A 26,522-nucleotide genomic window follows, 5' to 3' on the forward strand; every position below is an offset into this window, starting at 1 on the left:
ACAATGTAATCATGAAAGAGCACCAACTAGCCCCTTTCATCGCTTTACTCTCCAACTCTCATTGGAACTGGTCCCGCATATCCTGACATGTTTCACAAGTATTTTAACACAATCCAACTTGTTGAATGTTCCTTGGAATGCTATCTTTTTTTTCCTTTTTCATGCAACGACTCTCACAGGCAGCATGTTGCCTTTTCATGCACTTTCATTTCCCTTTTCCTTTTCAATTATACATTTACATCTTGAAGGGGCAGCGCAATAAGACGAAGACACAAGGCAGGAACACACAGGACAGCGCTGAACTCACAACTAACTTTATTCTGCAGCATAACTGCGAGTCGGCCTAGTTGGAACAGATTCATTTTAAGACTTTTTGTGCGCAAACAAACAGACGAATAGGGGCAACACAAGGACGAGCGCTTTCTAACAACTGGTTTTATTTTTGAAGAACCACCTGCTTAAATACCCACAGATCTGCGCGATCTAGTCAACAGAGCACGCCCATAGCGCATACGATACCCACAGATCTGCGCGATCAAGTCAAGAGAGCATGTCAATAGTACATATACCACTTGTAGGATACCAATGTAGGATTCTGTGGTGAAACGTATATACAGCCAAGGGGTGTGTGCATCAGGTCAAAGGTAGCTCCCATCCTAAGTAGCATTTTTTTGGGAAGCATAGACAGAGAGCTGGCCAAAGATTTAGAAGGTGTAGTAAGTAAGGTATACAGGTATGTCGATGACTACTTGATTTTAGGCTGTCATGTTGACAAGGGTGCTTTCAGGAATAGGGTTGTAGAAGCCTTCAATTCTCTGGGCAAGGGCTTAACATTTACTTCGGAAGTACCGGTAGATAATAAGCTACAGTTTCTTGATGTTAAGTTAAAATTCCTGCCAGAACATGTGTGTTGGTCATTCTCACCTCGAGCTGGAAAACCGCTAATGAACTATGCCTCAAACCATTCCAGGCTTGTGAAGAATGGGATAGTCATTTCGTGTTTCCGGTCAGCGTTGTTGAAGTCATGTCACCACACTGTAAAGATTGCATTTTTTGAGCAAGTTGAAAGGTTGAGAAAGGCTGGGTACCCACTCGCTGTGATTCTGGCGTTGTGCGCTAGACTAATGAAAGAACTTAAGGATAAAGGACAATGCACAAAGAATCAAACGCAGAAGGATGTAGCTTCCAAGGTTTCAGTGATTCCGTATGTGCACGGCCTTTCACAGACTTAAAAAGGTGACTGGTAGTTATGCAGTAAAAGTGGTATTTTCGGCAAAAAACAAAATAGGTAGTGTGTGTTCTAAGGTTAAAAAGAAGTTCGAAAGTAAGGATGATGTAAAGAAAGAATGTAGTGTTAAACATCCACGCAAGAACCAATTTGTTGATTGCGCGAAGAACGTTGTTTACCAGATTCCTATGACGTGTGGTCACGTGTACAAAGGGCAGACTGCGAGATGCATTAACACGAGGTTAAGGGAGCACTTGTCTAGTCTGAATGAAGGATGCCAGTCTGAAGGATGCCAGGCTGCCTCCTCTCGTGCTGGTAAAGGCTGTACTGTCAAGCACACTTCCCCGTATGTGCACTGTAGAATGGAAGTTGTTTACGAGCTTCCATTTTCCTGCGGTCACGTTTATGTCGGTCAAGCAGGTCGTTGCCTGAATATTAGATTGTCTGAGCATAGGCGCTCGCTAACGGGTAATGCCTATTCGCATGTCGCGCAGCATTGCTCTGAGCATGGGTGCACTCCAATCTATAAAAACGCCACAATACTTTCCGCGCATAAAAATCAGACCACGAGGGAGATTATTGAGGCCTACTATATCGGGAAAAAAGGGTCGCGTTGTGTAAGCATGCCATCGTTAAATTTGCATGACAGTGAATTTGAATTTTTAAGCCGCCGCATAGTGTAGCATTAGATTACAGGGTTTTGCGTTTTCTTTTGCCTGCGCACTGATAATGACGCCATCAATGGGAGAGCACATGGCTATGGGTTGTGTACATAAGTTTGTGTATGCCTTCGAATAAAGTTAGTTGAGAGTTCAGCGCTGTCCTATGTGTTCCTGCCTTCTGTCATCGTCTTATTGTGCTGCCCCTTCAAGATGTTCAACCAGTACCAACTCGCCCAAATGTCGATCCTCCTTAATTATGCATTTCTTGAAACCACGTTTAGTTCCCCCCTGCACATTCACGGCTTCACTGTCTCTTGGCTTCGTATTGCTGCGACCAACAAAAAACTGGTACCTCAGTTCCTCTTCTTGATGTTTCAGTATAGACTTCATGGGTGGGACAGTTACAATCAATTAGCAGCACCAATCTGCTGTTGGTCTACATTGATCTACAACAGATCGCTCTACACTGAAGGCCACAAGAAATATTGGCCACTTCCATTGGCTGCAAAGTACCAAATTGGGCAGTTTTTTCAAAACAGCTGCACTAATGAAGAGTTCAAGCACCGTATGTGCCAACAAATATGCCACAGGCGATTGCACTTAGGCATGGGGATGCTGCAAAGGCAACGGACCTTGCACAGCATCACTACACGTCTCAGTTGTAGTGGTTTTGCCCACTGTAGTCATCAGGTTAATCTCAGTGTCAGGCTTTTTCGGAGGTGACACACCCTCAGTGTTCAGTTTTTTCTTGGATACTGCAAAACGAACACAACGGTTTATTTTTCGTGATGTAGAAGGGAAAAAGTTACACAGGTAATGCCAATACACTCTTAGCACGGTTCTCACATATAAATTTTCATTTTGTATCTCCTACCTAGTTTTGTTTTGATGCACACACTTCCACAATAGCACCTCCGTGTCAGGGTAAAAAAAAAAGACCTTTTATCAACGTACCACAGACGGCAGAAACATGCAAGAGTTGTGGCCTTGCGCTACGGAGCGAATATTTGAATGGAGCATAGCCGCGGTAGCATTACGCACAGTCCAGGAGTCACCCTTCCCATCTGAAGATGCGTGCAACCATGCCCACGAAAGGGCACTTTCCGTGGCACACTAACAAAAACTTGGACTGAGCAAACCCAGAGATCAGAAAATATGCTTCTAGAAATATACAACGCATGGCACAGCTACGTTGGAGCTCACCAACTTCGCGTTACTGCAGACATCCGACTGGAGAGATTGGAGAACGTACGTGTACATCAGTGACATGGAGGGACAGAAACATAGAAACATACTGGTAAGTCGGTGACACAGATAGGGTTAACACCTTAGGTAATGAATTACACCACAGAACCTGTACAGGTGCCTTGTTCTGTTCAACATCTTAGACCTAACACAAGTGTGCGAGAATGTCAGTGCAATAAAAAAAAAGCAACTCTCATGGTTCATAGCTATCTTTTACTGTGTCATTCGTTGCATGTTGAGGAAAGCCCTCCCCCCCCCCCCACACCAACAAAAATAGAGCAGATACACAGACTCCTCTATAGAAAGGAAACATCAAGGACACAGTCTCTGCCTGCTGGCATGCTTCAGCAGACTCGTGGGACATGCCCCAGTGCACGTGATCCTCTTCCAGCGCCTGGCTTGTCTGGTGGGCAGTGAGCTTTGCTATAAGACACCAAGGGCTGTTTTTTTTTTTTGTGGATTTTTTTCTTGATCTGTTCCTCCAGCACACTAGAAGGCATTTAAGATACTAACGGCATATCACTCTACTTGAAATACTAACTGCAGTGCTTGTGACAAACATGCACAAACTGACTGAATGTCATGGAATATGAACAGCAATGGCAAAAATAATGTGCACACATGCAGTTCAGTAATCAAAATAGACTATTCTGTGGGGAACAGGTCAAAGGGAGCCACACCTTCAGTTGAGTTCTCGGCTTGCATCTGCACTGAAGGAAACATTTCTGGACACTGTATGGGTGGCTTTATATTGGCCAAATATTGGCAATAAATAGAAGGCATCAAGGGATATCAGCTTGCCAAGGTATCAGCAAGCTAATGAATGAGGCCTTTTTTCAAATGTCACCAATGGCACCTTGACAAAAAATTGAGACAATTGTATTGTTTGTGCCTGTGCAATTTTTATGCAGATGCCAAATAACGAAACAGTTAGATATAGCCCCAGGTTCCATTTTGACACTGCAACATGCTTTCTACTCTTGCATGAGAAGTGCAGACCTCCGATGTCTTACCAGTCCAAGCAATGGCAGTTACTCCTTATGACACTTTAAAACCACTTGCCAGTTACATCACATGGAATTTGGCAGTGCTCTTTTCATATATTACTTGCCACGGCAAAGCCAAATGGCACTTCGGCATCATTCACATTTCATACAGTCGACATCTGCAGGTTTCGAATACCCTACACAACACTAGCACCAAAGCCTGGCATTAAAACATAGTCCTGCAATTGGTTGACCACATTTAACATCCAAGGCTCGAGTAGCTGGATATGCAACTTTTCTACATGACAACAGTATCCACTGAAGCCTTAAAAACCAACCGCAATTGAATGTTGAACCGCATGAAGAAGCCTAGTTTTATGTAGTGTAGCTATAAAGCAGCCTTCATGCAAAATTTTACATTCTAAGCGCAAGTGGATGCATTGCAAGAAGCTTGCACAAATAGGAATTTCTTTTTTGAATACTGAAACAGAAAAAAATAGCTACCGCCTCCCTGGAAGTTGTGCAGAATCCAGAATAATGAGAACCAGCATGGCTCCTCCTCTAAACCGAGAATCTGAGGTGATGCTCTGGGATTTGTGTTGTATCCACTCAGGTGTATTATTTAAAGGCTGTTGACCACCTGTGCCAAAATTGCTTCAGTAGTGTATGATACTCACCTATAAAAAATGCAAACAGTGAAATTTCATTGCAGTTGGCCTTTAAGAATTGTGAAAGTTGCATACATAGCTTCAGCATGTACACCGATTTATGTCTGTACGACTCACACGACACTTTGGTACTCAACTAAGCCTGACAAAAGATATTCAAAGGCTTATCACTCCTGTAGCAGTATTAAATGGCAATGTGAGGTCTAACAGCTGTGATCAACCTGCAGCAAGTAAAAGTGGTGGCAAGATGCAGGCCTAAAGACAAAGCCTTTAATGAGGGCAAAGCTTACTCTTGTAGCATGCACATATTAAAGTAGAACTGCCACACACGCATACCTCGGAAACTTCACCCAAATTCTTTCCCAGTACAAATCCTGACCCACTGTGACATATAAAACTGTCGTCTTTATCATTATCTCTACAGATATTCTGCAATGTTTTCTAAACATGCCCACCAGTTGGGAATATCAACAAAGTAATAAAGGAGATATTAAGGGTCCCCTCCTCATGTGATTGCTTCTGCACGACAGTCCCAAATACACAAAAGGTGGCTTCTCAACACAATTGAATGTCCCTCCTCTAAAGTCACTACAAAGTTTGATACAAAGATCACCAGAAGGCAGCCTGGCACTTCAACCACTGACAGTGATGGGCAGTGCATGGAATTTCGCAAGGTTCGATGCCGCCTTTACTGACAAAGTATTGTTCCTGGCACTTGTGCTGCGCATTACCCACACACTTCTCGAGAGTAGTTAAGCGTTCTACATTCACAACCAATATATTTTATAATGCAATTTTCAGCATGCAAATAAGTCGACAATTTCAGTTTGCCTATAGACACACCTGGATAACCTGGACAGTAGCACTTGCCATGTAGGCGATTATTTTCAATGCCTTAAACCGTTTACAATGTTCCGAAAGCGGTACAACGGGAGACTAATGGAGCTAATCATTGCCACACAAGAAATCTGCGACAGATTACATTAAATTAGGAAACGAGAAGACCGCTCAAAGGCAAGGCTGAAGACATGCACGCTGCCCTTGGTTCACACGCTGGATGAACCGCAGCGCTTGGAATTCCATGCAGGCAGTGCCACAGTTTTTTTTTCCTGTGTCAGCATGAAACAATGACACACTGTTTTGACTGTCTGTGCATCATGTGTTGAGCGGAATAAGCGCAGAACGACAGGGATGCGAGCAGGACAGAACGTGTCTTGTCCACATTGTTTCTTTCTGCTGAACAACACAAAATTATACACTCCTTCACAAGAACCAAGGCAGTAGGGTTGCCATGCACCAAGGCATGCAGTGTTGTGCTGTGCCACGTTTCATGGAAGTACAGGGAGAACCATGAACAATGCCTATGAAACTTAATACTTGCTGGGAACTTCTGGCAATACAGAAACTACACATGCCAATTCTATCAGTGAAGCAAACAATGCAGTGCGGCATCTTGCAAACTAGTTCCGGAAATGCAGGTGATTTACAGCCAGTACCAAAAGGTTACGGACCACAAAATCTTTAAAAAAAAGTTGGATACTTCAACAGACTGATGTGCAGCTTGATATTCTAGTTTTTAGTCTGTACTATAGTATATGCAGACAACAGAGTTGTGCAATTTTAGTGGCTATGGTCACAGACTGATTGGAGAATTATTCTCACATTCCAGGATCGGCAAACTTTTGGTGCCAACTGTAGTATCATGGTCAACGGAAACAGCAAGTTAGGGTTAACACAATTTTTTTTTCATTTCCACTTTCCTCACCTCCTGTGATGTCAGCAAGGTTTCAGCTTGCGCACCACGTTTGCAGTATGCACAGACTACAGTGATTAAATAAGTAGCAAAACAAAATCGTATTCCCGAGTTTTTATTTCAGGGAGTATTTGCACATTATTTGTCCATGTTAATTAATGCCTTAAGGCCTGTGATAGTTCTTTTTAAATATTTTAAGCACGTCAAGAAGTGGGCACTAGTGAAGCAGTGTCACTGATAGCACTGGAATGAAAGCAACTGATTAGCAGAATATCAACGGGTAGGCATCAATAAAAAACAAAAAAAACAGCACACGTTGCTAGAGAAGTCTTGCATTTGCATACACACAGAAGCCAATATACTCCTGACCTATGCAGAGCAGGACAACCCACAGTGCATCTGTGCCTGTAGCATCTATTTCTCTGCGTTTCAGGGGCTTGGTTTTCTTGTGTGTATAATATGCACTGCTCTGCACTAAAAAGCTTGTTTTGCCTAGCTGTGAAGAGTACACAACGTGGGTTGTAGGCAATCGTGCATCGTGCTGTTTCTTACAACGCTATATGGAGACAAATGTGGTGCTATCATTTATGCGAGCTCCTTAGAGGGTAATGCAATATCATGGAAATGCAGGGAAATAAAGCTTGCAGCTTGCCATGAAAGTAGCTTGGCCCAAATTAATGCCACGAAGAAAGCTTTCCTGTACAGCCTTTGCTCTCCCATATGTTATGGTGGTCACTTATAACAAGTGAACTAAACTGAAATGAGCAAGTGACAGTGGTGTGGTGCACAATAAGCACATTCCTTCCTCATCATTGCCTCAAATTTTGTACCCCACCAGTGATATTGCTCGCATTCCATTAAAACTATACACACAAAGGGAAGTGCGATTTAATAACAAAATCCTAATCATATAACAAAGAGCATTTTACATCTTCCAGCACAGACTAAAGCACTGTGGCAGATGAAAGACCTGCCTTCAAGATGTCCAGGCTCTCCTAGGAACATACCAGCCCGAACTACCTGGCATTCCCACGCATCAAACGGTGCAGAAGCACCACTTTTCTCTCTGTTGGTGGTTGTAAGAAACTCTCTGCCTAAGGATATAGGGAACCTCGCAGACAGAATAGAGCACTGCTAAACGAGAGCACTTTGTACAGGCTGCCCACCAGACAGGCTGGATGCTCGAAGCGCTGCCACGTGCGCTGGGGCAACGCTGCTGGTCCTGGCAAAGGTGTTGCCGTCTGATGCGACCGGCAGGCACTGCTGCTAGAGGGACTAGATGGGAGAAGCTGCACACACAGGACAGGAGGAGCGCAGTTCGTCTCTCTTGGTTTTTTTTTTTCTTTTTATTGGAGCAGGAGACGACAGCAGGCCCCCGCCCACCGCCTCGATGGTGGCAAAGGAATGTGTCTGGCCGAGGGGGCCCGGGGCGTCCTTGCGAGCCACGGCGGGCACCCAAAATTTTTTCTCTCTCTCTTAGCTAGAGGTCCTCAACGCGCAAACAACAACAACAACAGTGACTCAAAAAGATGAACCAGCAGCAGCAGGCAGCTTTTCACTCTTCACCCTTGGTGCCTCGAACTGCGCCCTTCTTGCGTTGCTGCAAGAGACAGCACGGATCACAACTGCTGTCCATTCACTCGGAGCATTCAACCAAGCACGTGCAACCAAAACATGACCGCTCAGTTACTTCAATTATACTGTTCAACTTCATTTGAATTTAATCTGCAACAGTCGTAATGGCGCTCTTTATTTTTTTTGTCAACCATACCATGCCCTTAATTCTAATACAGTCAAACCCGGCTATATCGAACTCGCAAAAAAACACCAATCAGTTCGATATAGAGCATAATTCAATATAAGCCTGCTAAATAATTGGATGTCATAAAAGCACATACCATTTATAAAATCACTTTATTAACGAAACTAGCTTAGTTTGGCATAAATTAGTCCTGCATTTTCTTCTGCTTGGGCAATTTCGCTGCCTGCGATGCACGCACTTCCCCACGTTGTCTAAGGAGTCGGCGCAGCTGAGGCCGCAACCTTCCGCATTCGCGCAGAAGCGCCGGACTAATGCGAGTGCACCAATCACTTCGGAGGATGTGGGCAAAGGACCGTAGTTGCTTTCCTCAATGTGCCTACTTTCATTTGTGCTCGGTACGATGTCGGCGATGTAGTCTTCGTTTCCGGGCTCTACCGTGGTCGCGACGCCATCATCTGCACTCACAAACTCGTCCACCGTTGATTCGAATGTCCCGGAAATTTTGACAGCTCGCTCCAAACTTCGGCAACACCGGCAACGGCTTCGTCGCATTCATCAGAATTTACAGTCCTCACCGAGCACGCGGAAACCGGCACGTATGAAGAACCCCTCGTACACGGCCGTGCGTACGCGTCGGGCGCCATGGGCACCGGGTTGAGAGTCTGGCCGCTTTAACCCTAATCGTGCCGAGAGTGCTCCTCGGAATCTTGCACGCTGCGGGGACAACCAACTTCTCATCGCGTTCGACGCAATTTATGATTTCGAGCTTCACTACGAAAGGCGAATTCTGCCGCTTCATCACGGCAACACTGCGGGAGAAGGCCCACAAGGCGCAAACACGATAAACCAGAGAAGCAGCCAGACAACTCGCACTTTTGCCATCTTGCACGAAGAGAGCACAAGAGCCTCTGATTGGCTGTCTGAGCAAGCGCTGTAGGCGGGCCAGGATAATTTTTTGCTGGGGAGTGTCGCTAGATTCTGCAACCCGTGAGGGAGCACGGCGAAGCGTCGTCAGGGGAGAGGGGGTGGAAAGTGAAATATAGAGAAAGAGGGAGGATGTGGCCTAATAGACTCCACTATGCGCAACAGGGGGAGTGTCGACGGCTCGCCCGAACAGCCCGAGGCAGCGCGGTCACGGTAGGGAGAGCGGCTGGATGGAGCCGCGCCGCCGGGTTTCCCCGCTACCACGAGGGAAAGCCAACTTCTGGGGGCACTTTTCCGCCGCTTGACGTTCGATATATCGGGAGTCACTGCAATATTTGTTCGATGTAAGCGTAATTTTTGCTATATATACTCATTGTAACTATACCGTGACCAGAAATTGTTCGATATATAGAATAATTCGATGTAAACGGGTTCGATATAGTCAGGTTCGACTGTATATAACATGTAATTCTAACATGTAACAGGTTTTCACGATCAGGTAAAAGAAAATGAAACTTCAATTATACTGTGCAACTTTATTTAATGTGCACCAGTCATAATGTCGTTCTGACCACTGACTAAGCGCGAAAAGGAATGTACAGTGCAGTCCACTTATAACGATACCAGATAGAACGATATATTGGTTATAACGATGGGTCGACATAAGAGTGTCATTTTATGCATTAGGTCTATGGGGAAAAAAGACATTTATAACGATAGGTTATTCACTGCATATCGGATATAACAATCAAAATTTTGTGGTCTGGACGGCGTTTTCCTTGCCAAATAATTGTAACATTTGCGTTGCTTAGTTCCCTGAAACGAACGATGTCGAGACAAGGCGATGTCTACCTCCGTAAGTTCGTATCTGCCGCCATTACCGCACAGCGCGTTCCGCCCCGCCTGCGCACCGGAGAGTACCTGAGTAGGCGCAGCGCACCACAAGATGGTGCTAGCTGCTTCATGCGCGTCGGCCACAGTCACTCCGAAAGAGAGAGAAAGAAAAAAAAAAAAACGACAAGCAAAGCGGCACGGTGGCGCCACTGAAGCAGCGTGCAACCAACAGTACAATCTAGTTCGAAGATGGCACCAACAAAGCGCAAAGCTGTGTCGCTTGACACGAAGATGGATATTTTGCAGGACTCTCAACGCAGCTTCAAGGTGAGCGCCCTCGTGAAGAAGTATGAGCTCGCCCAGTCGATGACATCAACCATCTTGAAAACCGGGAGCACTGCGATTGTGAAGGCAGGAGCTATCAGCGGCCAGGCCGATCAGCGGAAAAGGGTTATAGAGACCCTTTGTACGCCGATGTTGAAGAGGCGCTTTACCAGTGGTGTATCACAACCCGCGCGCATGATCTGCCTATTAGTGGGCCAATACTTGCCACCAAAGCGAAAAACTTCGCTTTTCTTCTGGGACGCCCAAACTTTGAGCCTGGGGGGAGGCTGGATTCAGCGCTTTAAAGAGCCGCACGGAATCGTTTACAAAAACGTGGTAGGGGAAGCGGAGTCTTTGGACACGCAGGCAAAGCAGCAGTGGCTGCAGACAAAGCTGCCCGGCGTGCTGGAGCGCTACGCAGAGAGGACATATATAATTGCGACGAAACTGCTCTGTTTTTTCAAATGCTGCCGTTGAAGACTCACGCTCTTAAAGGAGATCGATGCCCCAGCGGGATGCACTCGAAACTTAGGGTGACCGTGTTGCTGTGTGTTAGCATGGACGGGAGCCATCGTCTCAAGCCTTTCATGATCGGGCGATCAAAGAAGCCAACGTGCTTTAAGAATCAGCACATCCCGGTCCGCTATCACAGCAATAAGAAGGCGTGGATGACCCGCTACCTGTTTGAAGAATGGCTGCTCGAGTTCGACAGTATAATTGAAGGCCAAGGAAGAAAAGTAGTGTTGCTACTTGACAACTGTAGCACACACAGTGTTAACCCGAAGCTAACATCTGTCGAATTGACGTTTCTGCCTCTGAATACTACGGCAGGCCTGCAGCCGTTGGACGCCGGCGTGATCGCCAACTTTAAAGTTCTGTATCGGCGGCGCATGCTGGAGTGGCTAATTTTAGCCATTGACCGCGCAGCTCCTGGCATGTCGGGTCATGCAGACGGGCCCCCTGACCTGAAAATCAGCCTTTTGAAAGCCGTGCGCTTCGTTTATGGTGCATGGTATGAAGTAAAGCAGTCAACCATATATACAACTGCTTCAAAAAGGCGGGCTTTGTGCGTCAGGCCGAATTTCCCCAACCCACTGAGACCAACACGGTGGAAGCCGCTGACATAACAGAGCTCTGGGAGCTCGTTCCTACTGGTGACACAGGTGGTGCGTCGATGGAGGAGTTTTTGACTGCAGACAGTGCTGCCTCTTTCTGCGATGAGGTCACTGACGAGGCGATCGCCGAAGATGTGCTGTCTCAACAGACGGCAAAGTTGTGCGACGATGGTGACGGCAGCAGCAACAGTGACGAGATTGACAGTGGCTCCTTGACCCCGACCTCGATGTCCACGCAAAGTGCACAGTCATCGATCGACTCCTTAATTGACTTTATGCATACTAAAGGACTGCCGCCACTGTTCGCGCAGCAGCTGGAATCCATGCACACCGCGGTTGTAAAGCTGAAGCTGCCGCAAAAGCAAGTGCAGATTTCGGACTATTTCGGCGCGCCTAATCCTTGACACGGTCATTGGCGCTAGAAATAAAGTTTGTTTTTCACAGCCTACTTTCTACATCATCTATTCTTTAGAGCAAGTAGCGAATTCGAGTTCGGAGCTGCAAAGGTATGTTCCTTTTTTTTTTTAAATAACTGCAGTCCAGATATAGCAATCATCGATTATAACGATCATATTTCTCGTCTTTCTCGATATCGTTATGACTGGACTGCACTGTAAATGGCATGTGATTGTTACATTATCATGGCTCTGAAATTATAGACACCACGTTTATTATTGTATAAGCTATTGGATAACTGTTGCTTGCAAACTTTGAAAGCAAACCTATAAGCTGTCACAAATGCTAACTTTTCACCTAGCTTGCTCAAAAATTCTTTTAAAATTGTTGGTGCTGGCATAGTTGTTTGTAGCCACAGAAACACTACTTGCTTTTTGTGTAGCCAGTAGAGTTCCCTCCTCTAAGTCTACCAATGCAAGCCTCCTGCTTAGCCGAGCATCAGGGCTCAGTGGCAGGTGCACAAGTTTGGCTGAAGCTGAATATTTGGACTTTGCCTCTAAGAGTGGAACACGCTCAAGGATCCCCGACTGCTTCTTCGATTTCCCGGCAACTGCAGCACATGTAACTGTAAAGTTTACCGGGAAATGCTGGTGGCGCTTTCAGAATTTGCAGCTATTAGTCTATCAGCCAAGTTCCTTATCTCGTATGTCAATAATGACGTGTTTATCTTTACTGGGCGACTGCGTTTCACTGCCTAGGAAATGTTATCGCTCAGCACAGGATGCGTCTGCATGTATCGGAAGTTTCTCGAATGTCATCGATGGTTCTATCTGCTGTTTGTTGTCACAGAACCTTATGTAATCCTATTGCTTGCATGTGCAACGTGAATTGCGTAGAACTTTCTGGAGGACACGAGGGCACCAGTGATTACTGTGGAACCTTCGATGACTCGTGTATAAAAGCTGCCGCGCACTTGCCCCGCAGATAAGATTTTAACGATCGCCGACTGTGTTCGCCGCTAGCGTTGTGCTTTGAGTGCACAGGTTCAACCCAAAAAACTTTAGTTTCGTTATTCACAGTATTGCTAATGTGTTCTTTACTGTCACTACGTGACAATATTTTAGTCATAATAATTTTAAAACAATCGGGCAGAAGATTTGTTTGTTTCCATTTTCTCAAAACAGTAATTTCGAACACCCAGCAAGCCTTTTACTTAGTAGATCAGTAGCTATTATAGATACAAGAATAATTGCTTTTGCAGAATGACACTAGATGTTTTGACCACATAATATAGAGAGCAGATCTTTTTATTTGTTTCGAAGTTTTTAAAATTTGTCTTTTTTGCAATCACCGCATGACCAAGTTCAAAACGCTTGAGTTAGTGTGCTATAAAACTGAACTGAACTGAAATTGAAGAAATACTGAACAAGTCATAAGCATGCTTCCATCATCGCGTGTCTTATGCTTTCCGGTACTCATCTATGTGTCAATTGTCTTTTTTTTTTTGCAGTGGTTATTTGTCCACTTTTCTAAAAACAAAAGTTCTTTATTATTTCATGAAATAATGAGCCCACAAAAATAATTGAATTTTTAGAATCTGAAGAAACTACAAAAACATGCCAACTTTTATCATATTTGGTGAAATAATCGACTAAGATAGCTTTAAAACCCGTGCCTCCCCCACTTAACCGAATTTGCAGTTCATGATGAACTTTTGCTGCATTGGGTCTATGAGAAGCCAACCAGATGTTCATACATTGCTCCTCTTATCTGAAAAAGTTTAGCCAGATTTGTCTTAATGGAGGCCTACTGTACTTTTACATTTCAGTAAAACAGTTAATTTTTCCAACGCTTTCCTTGACTGTTGACTTCTCTGACTGTTACTAATGAAAAAGCAAGTCTCTTGATTTCAGGTTCTTCTCACTTGAAACATTTCAATTGCTTCAAGGACTGCTACGAATATTGTGGGCGGCTGTTCATGAAAGTACATTGTTTACTGCACATGAGAAGTAAGTTGAAGCTGAAGGACATGTCGAATGTCAAACATTCTCATTGTGCACCAGAGCCAGTAAAGTGCAGAACCAACTCTGGAGTGGTACAAAAAAGGTGGTGGCCTACTTCATCCAATTCCTTTTTGGTCTGCTCTTCCAGCTTGCGGATGTCAGCCATGGTCATACCATGCCACCTGTCAATCCAGCAGAAGACCTGCCGGTGGAAGTTGAGGAAGATCCTTCGCTCCGTCTGCAACAGAAGCACACAAAGCCATTGCTGTAGCTCCTTTCCCAGACAACAAGATCGGGTAGATAAAATTAACTGAAAACACAAGAAAAATAAGGTGGGTCTCATTAGATCAGATCAATGCAGGTTTGTACAGCCATACATGGACATACTTTCCAGTTTCTTTGACACCGGTGTTTACGGCGGTCAGGGGATGCGAAATTCCACAGGAACACGAGATGCCTTGCTCTCACACAAGACTAATGATGGGAGTGTGCAGGGAGACGGGTGCTTCAAGTGATCAGCAGTGGTCAAGCAAGGGATGTGGCTGAAGCCAACATTTCAACAAGGTCGCTTTGACTAGTCTCCTTGCTGAAATGTTGTCCCAGAGACATCCCTTGTTCGACCAATGCTTATCTCTTGGTCACACAGCTACTTTCTGCCCCATCGCACCAGCACGCACACAGAGATTAAACCAGAAATCTCACTTTAAATGTAGCTATCAGCCGCAAAGTTCCACCAACAATAGCTGCATTAACCCATCGCAAATCAATCACTTGCCCACAATGACGAAGAATTATAATCTGTCAAATGAAATATTGGGAAAACACAGCGGGTAGCAGGGCCACTTCATGACAGGCCAGGCATGACAGGCCACATGAATCTAGCTTCCTATGGCAACCACTTTGATACAGCCTGGCTACTTTCCTGTCTGCTTTTTTTTCACCTGTGACCAAGGTTGGCTAGTTTTGTGACTATTGACACATGTACTTGTTTGTCTTTATCGGGCGACACGTTCACCGCCTGACAAATGCTGTCGCACGGCGCGGGGCGCGCCTGCATGTATCAGAAGTTTCTGGAATGTTATCGATACTTCTATCCGTTGTCTGTTGTCGCCAAACCTTGTGTTATCTTATTTCATCGCGTGACGCGAATAGTGTAGAACTTTGTGGAAGACACGCAGGTCCCAGTGATTAGTCTGGAACATTCGACGACTGCTGCATAAAAGCCGACGCACTTGACCCGCTGATCAGATTTTCGACGATCGCCGACTGTATTCGCCGCTATCGTTTCGCTATAAGTGTAGCCTGTTTTTGTGGGCACAGGTTCGACCAATAAAAGTTAGTTTTGTCTTTCACAGTATTGTCACGTGGTCGTGACGTCAAAGAATACAGTAGCAATACTGTGAAAGGCGAAACTAGCTTTTATTGGGCGAACCTGTGCCCACAAAACAGGCTACACTTAAAGCACAACGAGAGCGGCGAACACAGTCGGCGATCGTCGAAAATCTGATCAGCGGGTCAAGCGCGTCGGCTTTTATACAGCAGTCGTCGAATGTTCCAGACTAATCGTTCGGACCCGCGTGCCTTCCACAAAGTTCTACACCATTCGCGTCACGCGATGAAATCAGATAACATAAGGTTCGGCGACAACAGACAGCCGGGTAGAAGGATCGATAACTTTCCAGAAACTTCGGATACATGCAGGCGCGTCCCGCGCTGTGCGATTACATTTGTTAGGCGGCGAAACGTGGTCACCCGATAAAGATAAGTACACGTGTCAGTATTGCTACTGTGTTCTTCAACGTCATCACCACGTGACATCTGGCGGAGGTGCTTTGCGTACATGTACCGGACGCCACCAAAAAGCCGTGACCCAAGCCCACACGTGGTTCCACAACACCAACGTTGCCAAGAACCAGCGAGGTAGCCGCAGGCTGCAAAGACTGCCCCTGGAGCACAGACTTTTGCCTGAGACGACCAGGAAGATCGTCGCCCAGTCAACCCCAACGGCAGCCCCAGCGTGCCCCATCGTGCTGCAGCAGCCCAGGGAGCCTCCAACGTTCCGCGGTTCAACATTCAAGGACCCGGAAACCTGGCTTGAGACATACGAGAGGGTCGCTGCTTTTAACAGCTTGAACAGCGACGACAAACTTCGACATGTCTTTTTCGGATTGGAAGACGCCGCGAGAACATGGTTCGAGAACCGAGGAGCCGCCTTAACGACATGGGGCCTGTTCCAAAGCGGCTTCCTGCAGACATTTACAAGCGTCGTACGCCGAGAACGAGCCCAAGCACTCCTAGAAACCCGAGTGCAGCTGCCTAATGAGACCACCGCGATCTTTACAGAAGAAATGAGCCACCTATTCCGCCACGCCGACCCGGAAATGTCTGAGGAGAAGAAAGTGCGCCTACTGATGCGTGGTGTAAAGGAGGAAATTTTCGCCGGAATGATCCACCGTAGACCGTTGATGAGTTTCTTCGCGAGGCCACTAGCATCGAGAAGACACTGGAAATGCGGAACCGGCAATTCAACCGCCGCACGAACTCGACAAGCTACGCCGGAGTTCAGTCACTGGCCACCGACCACCTGCGCGAGACTATCCGAGCGGTCGTGCAGGAGGAGCTACAGAAGCTGTTCCCGTCAGCACAGCGCCTCAAGTGGCTTCAATTGCCGATGCCGTCCGTGAGGAGCTCCAACAACAACTCGGAGTAGCCTCTAAATCACCGCAGCTTCAGCCGCAAGAGATGACATACGCCGCTGTAGCCCCCCGTCACGTTCCCCTTCCGTGCCCACGGCAGGGCCCAGTGACGACAGTTCCATGGTCCACCACCACCCCCGGCCGCCAGCACGCCAACCCGTCACCCAACGCGGCATTCCAAGGAAGACTGACGTATCGCGCGCCCCCAACCACCATCCACTTTGCTATTACTGCGGAGAAGCCGGGCACATCTACCGCCGAAGCCCATACAGGGAGATGGGACTCCCAGGGTTCGCCGTTAACGCGCCGCGACCACAGATTGGCGAATGACCTCGCGATATCGCCGACTACCTCGCCGCTACTCAGTGGAGCCCTCGACGACCGTCCCGTTCACCGTCTCCAGGCCGCTACCTGTCGCCACAGCGCCGACCATACACCGGCCCAGCCCGGGGCCGCTCTGCGAGCCCCATATCCGGAAAACTAAAAGCAGCAACCGATAGGGGTGCGGTTGCTGTTCGTCGAACGGACTAAGATCCTCCGCCGCCGCCGAAGATACCGAAGAGACCATATCTCAACAACATAATAACGACACACCGCCGTCCCGATGAAGCCTGGAATCAAAGAATGCACCGACCAAGGACCTGACAACGCCACATACCAGCCACTGGTCAACGCGATGCAGACGTGATCCGACGCCAAGACTTAACCGTAACGCAAGACAAAGAACCACCGACCTGGACGTGCTTCTCGACAGCCACGCAGTTACTGCCTTAGTCGACACAGGGGCCGATTACTCCGTCATGCGTGGACACATCGCCGCCCAGTTGAAGAAGGTTAAGACTGCATAGGAAGGACCTCAAATTCGGACCGCTGGAGGACACCTGATTATGGCGACTGGAATCTGCACGGCAAGAATTACCGTTCGTGACCGGACTTACCCTGCCACCTTCGTTATCCTCCAACAATGTTCACATGATGTCATTCTCGGCATGGACATCCTAAACCAACACAGCGCAGTCATTGACCTGAATTCGAAATCAATAACCCTGTCTGAAGATCAAGCGATACCGCCGGAGCGCTCTCGTAGTCACCATGCCTTAAGCGTGCTCGAAAGTCAAGTCAGCATCCTGCCTCGCTCCAGCATTGTCATTTCCGTTGGCACCAAAGCACTTGCCGACGTAGAAGGCGTCATCGAGGGTGACCAATGTCTACTGCTAGACCGTCAAATTTGCGTCGCAAGAGGGATCGCTCGACTCTACGGAGGGAAAACGGAAGTGATGGTAACCAACTTCAGCCAAGAGTTCAAGCACATCAACAAGGGCACGACAATCACGTACAACGAGAAAATTGTGGAAACCAGAAATGCCTTTGTCCTCTCGGATTCTTCCGCATCTACCCCGATGAGGATAGCCCCAGTACCAGACTTCGACGTAAATCCAAGTCTTCCTATGAGTAAGCAGCAACAGCTCAGAAGTCTGCTTCAACGATACAAAGACTGCTTTTCGACGTCATGGAGGATTCGACAAACACCAGTCGCAAAGCATCGCATAATAACCAAAGAGTGCGCTCGACCACTCCGCCAGAGCCCTTAATGAGTTTCGACGCGAGAATGTGAAGCTATTAGGCAACAAGTCGACGAAATGCTGCGTGACGACATCATCCAGCCGTCGAAAAGCCCGTGGGCATCCCCTGTTGTCTTGGTGAAGAAAAAGGGCGGAACCCTACGCTTCTGCGTCAATTATTGTCGACTGAACAAGATCATGAAGAAGGACGTATACCCCCTTCCACGAAAAGACGATGCATTAGATCGGCTCTGCAATGCAAAATACTTCTCGTCAATGGACCTCAAATCTGGCTACTGGCAAATAGAAGTGGACGAGAGAGATTGCGAAAAGACTGCCTTCAGCCTCTACGAGTTCAAGGTCATGCCATTCGGACTGCGCTTGGTGCCTGCAACGTTTCAGCGCGTCGTGGACACGGTGTTAGCAGGATTGAAGTGGCAGACGTGTCTTGTTTACTTGAATGACGTTCCTGTCTTCGCCGGCAATTTCCACGATCACCTTAGGCAGCTTGCGACAGTATTAGAGGCCATCAAGTCATCAGGGCCTACTCAAGCCCGAAAAGTGCCGCTTCGCTTACAATGAGCTTCTGTTCCTAGGCCACGTCATCAGCAAATCTGGAGTATGCCCCAACCCACAGAAGACAGCTGCCATCGCATAAGTTCCCGCAGCCAATCGACAAGAAGGCACTGCGCAGATTCCTTGGCATGCGTGCCTACTATAGGCGCTTTGTCAAGGACTTTTCATGCATCGCGGAGCCGCTAACACATTTAACCAAATGTGATGTCGAGTTCAAGTGAGAAACGCCACAGGCCGATGCATTTCAAGAACTCAAACGACACATGCAGTCGCCGCCGTTACTTGCACACTTCGACGAGGACGCCCATACCGAAATCCACACTCACGCCAGTAGCCTAGGCCTCGGTGCCGTCCTAGTCCAGAGGAAAGACGGACTTGAACAGATGATATCTTATGCTAGCCGGTCGCTGTTAAAAGCGGAAGGCAATTATTCTATGACTGAAAAGGAATGCCTCTCCATCATTTGGGCTACAGCGAAATTCCGCCCTTACCTCTACGGCAGGCCATTCAAAGTCGTCAGCGACCATCACGCATTGTGTTGGCTAGCTAACTTAAAGGGCCCTTCAGGACGGCTGGTGCGGCGGAGCCTCAGACTGCAAGAATATGACGTCACCGTAATATACAAGTCCGGAAGAAAACACGTACTCTGACGCCGACTGCTTATCACGCGCCCCCATCGATCCCCCGCTGCAAGACAATGAGGATGACGATGCCTTCCTTGGAATAATAAGCGCGGAAGACTTCACTTAACAACAACGAACAGACCCGGAGCTAAAAGGCCTCGTCGAGTATTTGGAAGGGAGCACCGACATTGTCCCTAAGGCATTTAAGCGCGGGTTGTCTTCGTTCACGCTACAAAACAACCTGCTCGTGAAGAACTTCTCACCAGTCCACGCCAACTACCTTCTTGTTGTACCGTCAGCGCTGCGTCCAGAAGTACTGCACGCCCTACATGACGCACCTCAGATTCTCCCGGACGCTGTCGAGGATACAGGAAAGGTATTACTGGCCGCATCTTAACGCCGACGTTGCCCGTTACGTCAAGACATGCCAAGACTGTCAGCGACGTAAGACACCACCGACAATGCCAGCAGGATTACTACAGCCGATCGAACCTCCTCGCCGACCATTCCGGCAGATTGGGATGGATTTGTTGGTGCCGTTTCCGATGTCAACATCCGGGAATAAGTGGATCGTCGTGGCAACGGACTATCTCACCCACTTCGCTGAAACTACAGCGCTACCAAAAGTCAGCGCAGCCGAAGTGGCGAAATTTTTCGTCGAGAAGATCCTGCTGCAACATGGTGTCCCAGAAGTCCTCATCACCGACAGAGAAACAGCCTTTACAGCAGAGCTCACCCAAGCCATTCTGCAATACAGCCAGACAAGCCACAGGACAACTGCCTACCATCCGTAAACAAATGGTCTCACGGAGCGCCTGAACAAGACCCTCGCCTACATGCTAGCAATGTACGTCGATGTCCAGCACAAGACGTGGGACGCGGTCCTGCCGTATGTAACATTCGCTTACAACACGAAGGTGCAAAGAAACAACACAGATCATGCCGTTCACATTGGTTTACGGCAGGAACCCGACGATGACGCTCGACGCCATCCTGCCGCACGTCACTGACGAACAGAATGTTGATGTCGCTACCAATCTCCAGCGCGCCTATGAAGCCTGACAGCTCGCCCGCCTACGAATCAAGAACCAGCAGCGTACCGACAGCCGACACTACAACCTGCGACGATGCTTTGTCGAGTACCAGCCCGGCGACCATGTTTGGGTTTGGACCCTGATACGCCGACGAGGGCTGAGTGAGAAACTATTGCGACGCTATTTGGGACCCTACAAGGTCGTTTGACGTATTGGCACACTGGACTATGACGTCGTGCCAGACGGCATTTCGCATTCACAGCGGCGCCGCACACGATCTGAAGCGGTCCACGTGGTGAGTCAAACCATTTTACGGACGCTGACAAACTTCCTTATTTTGTTGTTCTCTTTGCTACGGGTGTTTTTCTTTATTGCTTTCGTTTGTTCGCGGAATCGGGTCGATGCTTTTTATGAGGGGGATGGCGACACGTGTACTTGTCTTTATCAGGTGACGCGTTTCACCGCCTAACAAATGTTGTCGCACGGCGACGGGCGTGCCTGCATGTACAGTCAACGACTGAATTTTCGGACGCCCAAATTTTCGGACATGCCTAATATTTCAGATGTCTTCGCAGCACAGCCACGAGCCCCATAGAATCAATGTATAAGGACATCTGAAGTTTCGGACGCTCGAACCCCCCGCCGTCCAATTTTCCGGGCTTTTTGACGCAACGGAAGGTCCTTTGGCTCCTCGCGCAGCGCCCTTGCGAAGGAAATAGACTTGCAGCCGAAGCATATCATCGCTTTGAACCACAACTAGCTGAATCTAGCCATCACACACCGACTTGGTGTGGCCACACTGGCTGTGTTCATCGCCGCACTTCCGCCTCCAGCGGAGTTTCCGGAGCGGCGCCATTTTGTTTGTTTGCGCAGGCATGCGCAGGCCACGTTTTGGCGAGCGTGGTGTGTGGTTGTGCTGTTGTGTCAAGTGTGCTCTGCAACGCTAGGCCTAGGTGCTTCGACGCTCATCAGCGAACTCCATTGTTCGCAACTTGAGGATTTCGCTCGCCTGCGATGGCCCCCACTCCGTCTTCGTCGTCCTCGCCGATGGCATCGAAGCGCAGAAAGCGGTACCGTCGGTTTGTTGTTGACAGTCTGTTAACGCTGACAACAAGCTCGACTTCTGCGCACAACTGACTGACGAGGAAATAGTCCGTCAGGTTGTGGGGGATTCAGAAGACTCCGATGTTGAAAATGAGGAGCCAATGCCTGCGCCGCCTACAAGCGCCGAGTTGACGTAAGCACCGTTGACTCTCATCGGTGTACAATGCTGACATGACCCTTGCTCAGATCGAGCCGAATATGATCGCATGCAACCGGAACGCCGTCCAAACAGCAATCAACAAGTTCTTCAAGCCACTGCAGCAATAACACCGGCTGCCCCACGATGCACATGTACATAATAAACCGGCAGTTGGCTGCATACAGAGTTCTTGGATGCCTCTTTTTATAGCCACTTCACTGATGCTTTGGCAGGGTTTTGGAAGCCTGGTACTTCGCCCTTTACCTCTAGATACGAGAAAAAAAGAAAAAAAAGGTGCGTTTTTTTGCATGCATTCATTTTTTCGGACTGCCTGAATTTTCAGACATTTTTACGTTCCCTAGAGGGTCCGAAAAATCGGTCGTTGACTGTATCAGAATTTTCTGGAATGTTATCAATGCTTTTATCCGCTGTCTGTTGTCGCCGAACCTTGTGTTATCCGATTTCATCACGTGACGCAAATAGTGTAGAACTTTGTGGAAGACACACGGGTCCCAGCGATTAGTCTGGAACATTCAACGACTGCTGTATAAAAGCCAACGCGCTTGACCTGCTGATCAGATTTTCGACGATCGCCGACTGTATTCGCCACTATCATTGCGCTATAAGTGTAGCCTGTTTTTGTGGGCACAGGTTCGCCCAATAAAAGTTAGTTTTGTCTTTCACAGTATTGCTACTGTGTTCTTCAACGTCACCACCACGTGACACTATGGTATTTCACAGCTACTTCTCGAGTTTGTGCTTGGGCAACCCTGGCTGGCAGAGCATGGCCCAGAAGGTAGTGTACTGGAATACTGGGAAGTGTGCTGTGCCCGAGCGGAGAGCGGGCCCTGTGCGCAACGATGTGAAAGGAGGTGCTGTACACCACAGGTGTGCTCAGAATAAGTTGTCAGAAATGAAGATCCTGCACACCAGCACATCTAGCACATTACAATGTACCAAAAACAATGTACAAATACAAATCTGGCTGGCAGATGCAAAGGGACCCTTCCTAATACATCCTAACATTTTAGCTTTCCATTCCTAGTTCAATTACTGCATAAAAACGAAATCAAAGAACCACAGACATTACAACTGTGAGTTCCTTGTGTGGGCAGTGGCATCCAAGTTTACGCAACTTAGCAAAAAGTGCGTAAAGTCAGACATTCTTTGCGCATTGATCCTCTATGTGCTAAAGAACAATGTAAATGTCTCTTACTGCACACATACACGTACGGTAACAACAGTATCCTTTAGAGGTGACAGATCGCGAGGAAATAATTCTCCAATTGATTTTCTTGGAATGCATGCTGTATGAATTGAGGTTCAAAGTGGAATTCGTGGACAGTGGTTTCTTCACGTAGAGCTACCTTCTCTCAACACTGCATGATCACAATTTGCAGTGATAAGGTACGACTGTGACACAAAAAAAAGTGACTGGGCCTCTTCACATGAGCTGTGGTGACTGTTGCAATCGGGCACAAAGCAAATACCATTTGCTTGACCTCATTTTGGCCATTCTCCTATCTCCCAACACTTAAAAAAAAAAAAAAAAATTAAATGATGGGGTTTTACGTGCCAAAACCACTTTCTGATTATGAGGCACGCCGTAGTGGAGGACTCCGGAAATTTCGACCACCTGGGGTTCTTTAACGTGCACCTAAATCTAAGTACACGGGTGTTTTCGCATTTCGCCCCCATCGAAATGCGGCCGCCGTGGCCGGGATTCGATCCCGCGACCTCGTGCTCAGCAGCCCAACACCATAGCCACTGAGCAACCACGGCGGGTATCTCCCAACACTTTCTCCAGCTACTCAAATACGACACAGTAGAGCAAGAACACCGTGCATTTTCACAGAAGACAAGGCAGCTTTGGCGAAATATGAAGGTGCGGATGGCACAGTCAGCATGCCAGAGCCCGCCAGTTGCACACTGCGCCTCTTGCGATTTATTTCATTCTCCGCAGCACCTGCACCTTAGTTCTGTCATGCCACACTCCCCAGTATTCTACTACACTATACCCAGGACATAAATTTCCTGCAATCTACATAAATAAAAAGCTAGCGCCCCCATCTATGCAAGTTTCCTAGAGGATGCTGTGACAATGTGTAAATGGATATGGATGGTTCAGCTCGTCTTGAACCCGGCTTGGCCCAAAAGATGGTCACAGTCGCATAAGTAAAGCTTTCTTCGAATGAAATATTCATAGAATGTCTTGGTTCTCTTCAGCAGGTTCTCGCTTTCACCGCACAGGGGGAAAAGGTCTGATTCATACCAGCAGTTTCTAATGTTAGCCGGTGTTACTGTCCACCAGGAGCCTCAAGTTCGTTCAACTGAAATATTCACTATTCAGAAATTCATTTAACTTAAGATTTTTGCATAGAATGCATAGGAAAACCGCCCGAGATTTTCTAAAGTTCGTTATTCTGAAATATTCGTTAAGCTGATGTTCGCACAACTGAGAGTTTACTGTAGCACTTAAATCATTGTGACAGACAGAACAGTGGTTGCCTGATGTGTCTTCAAGATTTGCTAGCTCTTGGCTTTCATGGCCTAGACTGGTCGAACCATCTTCCATTGACGTGGAGTTGCGACTTGGTACTTGCATAACGGCCACCTCCAAAACTCTTCAGAGACTGTACACTCCCTGATAAGCTGCAATTGATGTGGTTTGCTGCTTTTGCTTGTGTGGTGGTGTATGACTTGATCACAGTTTTGCTGTGCCAATCACTGATTTACCGGTTTTCTTGTTGCCTGTTGCCTTTTCCTGGTCATGTGCGAACTAGCCATTATTTCTTTTTTTGGTACCACACAGCACATGAAAGCCCCTCTTCCCAGAATTCCCATGCATGCATAGCATCAATTTAACCCTTTAACACCGATTGTCATGAATTCGCAACATACTGAATAAGTGAAGCCTGTGCCACAGCAATATGCTTTCTGGCTCAAGTGCCAGTTGTCACAAATTCGCAACAATGTTTTCCGGCACTGACATGCAGCACCATCTAAGAGCAATAGTGGGAGGCTGGCAACCATTGTTTAATGTCATGATTGTCTGACGCACTCATACACACAATCCGGTAAAGTCTTCGGGCTTAACAAACGACGGATGGACGATATCAAATGTTGCTCCTGTGTCACGTAGAACCTTGCAACCGACACCATTCATCGTCATGTCATAGGTGTAAGGCAAGAGTAAATCGCTCTCTTCAGCTAGCAAGTTAACGGACACAATTGCTTGTCGGCACCCTACTGCGTTATGGCTTGGTTGTTGGCATTTGTGACAGATGTGGGGATCCCACATCTCCCACACAGACTAACGGTCGTTTTTCTTCAAACTTGGAACTTTTTGGTTCACTCGAGTTGACTGCATGCACTTGGGCGGGAACATTGTCAGATTTCCCTTGGTTGCTTTCTCTCGCTCCTTTCTGAAACTTTTTGAATGCTCCCAACGGTTTCTTTTGCACTTCTGGAGTTTCCATTCTGCGGGAACTGTACTTGTCAGCCAAAGTGGCTACCATTTGCAACGTATCTACGTTTGACTAGTCCTGAATCCACAGGCGCATTTGCTCCGGAAGAGACGCATAGAATTGTTCTAGCACGAATACTTCAATTAGACATTGCTTGTTCTCATATGCGTTGGCACTTTTAAGCCATTATTCTACAAGCTCATGGATTTATAGGCGAATTCCGAGAATGACTCCCCTTGACTACGCCTCGTGTTATGAAACTTCATCCTTAAGGCTTCTCTAGACAAGCTGTACCTTCGCCTCAGCTGAAGCTTTACTTTAATGTAGTCACGCGCATCTTCATCAGGCATTCTCGCGATTACGTCCGCTGCTTCGTTTGGAAGCAATGTCCAGAGGCGTTGCGACCAGGTCTCTTCTGCAAGAGCTGCTCTAGTACACGTCCTCTCAAAGTTGGCAAGGTACAAAGTGATGTCACTACCAGCCCTGAAAGGTTGCATGTATCCGCGCATGTTGAAACTTTCAGTTCGTTCAAGGCTATGCAGCTGCATCTCTTTTAACTTCAGTTCTATCTCTTTCTTTTAGCTGTTGGGAAATTGTCTTCCAACATTCCTCGACTTCGTCGTTGTTCGCTCTGCATTTGAATATTGCTTCAATAATTGCAGGTTTACGCATCGACTTCTGTACAGGGATACCTAACTCTTCTGCTAGCAACACTAGGTTGGGTTTCGTTAATGATGTGAGGTTCGTGACTGCTGAGAACAAGTGCTACTCTTACATGTACTAATATTTAGCAAAGTTAAAAGGCCTCGACTACCAAGTAAATGTCGCCAATGCTCCCAATGAAGTCAAGTAAGCCGAGCTCTCGCCAAACCGGATGCCAAGGCCACCACTGATGTGCGTTCCATCCGCTGTCCGCAGTCCGCTGCCACCAGCTGTTACGTATTCAACTGCTAGACTCCGAGGGCGGCAAGACGACCGGCCCAAGGAACAGACGACCCACGCAGCGCCAGGAAGACAATTACGTTTATTCGTTCCGCGACGTGCTTTTTGAGCGCTAAGCAGCCAATCAGGGAGTGGCAAAAGAAAGGAAGATATCGCGGCAAGCAGGGCAATCTTATCTGCAGATTGCAATGTAGAATGCGACCAGCACCGCGAATGTTACACAAGGAGCTCGCACATGCAGTGTGAACTATATTCCACAGGTTTTCCAAAAAGAAAACAAGTTCATTTTTTCAAAATTTCTTCAGGATGTTTCCATCCCAGAGATTATGAAAGGTGTGTAGTGAATTTGAGGGTGCAGTTAATTTGTGCTATGGCGAGCCATCGGTAACTAATCGACGATAACGAGATGGCGCCTAAGCACGCGGCTCAGTGCACCGCGCGCTCGAACAAGAAACGATCAGACCAACTGCGTTCAGTGA

General features: G+C 47.3%; 1 protein-coding gene across 2 annotated transcripts in view; it reads right to left on the reverse strand.

The window, feature by feature from the left end:
- Positions 1 to 2,643: 2,643 nt before the first annotated feature.
- Positions 2,644 to 26,522, reverse strand: part of vib (phosphatidylinositol transfer protein vib) — a 79,983-nt gene continuing 56,104 nt past the window's right edge. For both annotated transcript variants that reach the window (XM_050183860.3, XM_050183852.3), the window contains 2 exons: positions 14,016 to 14,138; positions 2,644 to 8,142 (listed from right to left, as the gene is read on the reverse strand). In XM_050183860.3, the coding sequence (XP_050039817.1) occupies positions 8,098 to 8,142; positions 14,016 to 14,138 (168 nt within the window). In that variant the 3' untranslated portion in view covers positions 2,644 to 8,097. The remainder of the gene's footprint in view (positions 8,143 to 14,015; positions 14,139 to 26,522) is intronic.

This window comes from Dermacentor andersoni, chromosome 3 (genome assembly GCF_023375885.2).
Source record: "Dermacentor andersoni chromosome 3, qqDerAnde1_hic_scaffold, whole genome shotgun sequence".
Classification (NCBI taxonomy): domain Eukaryota; kingdom Metazoa; phylum Arthropoda; class Arachnida; order Ixodida; family Ixodidae; genus Dermacentor; species Dermacentor andersoni.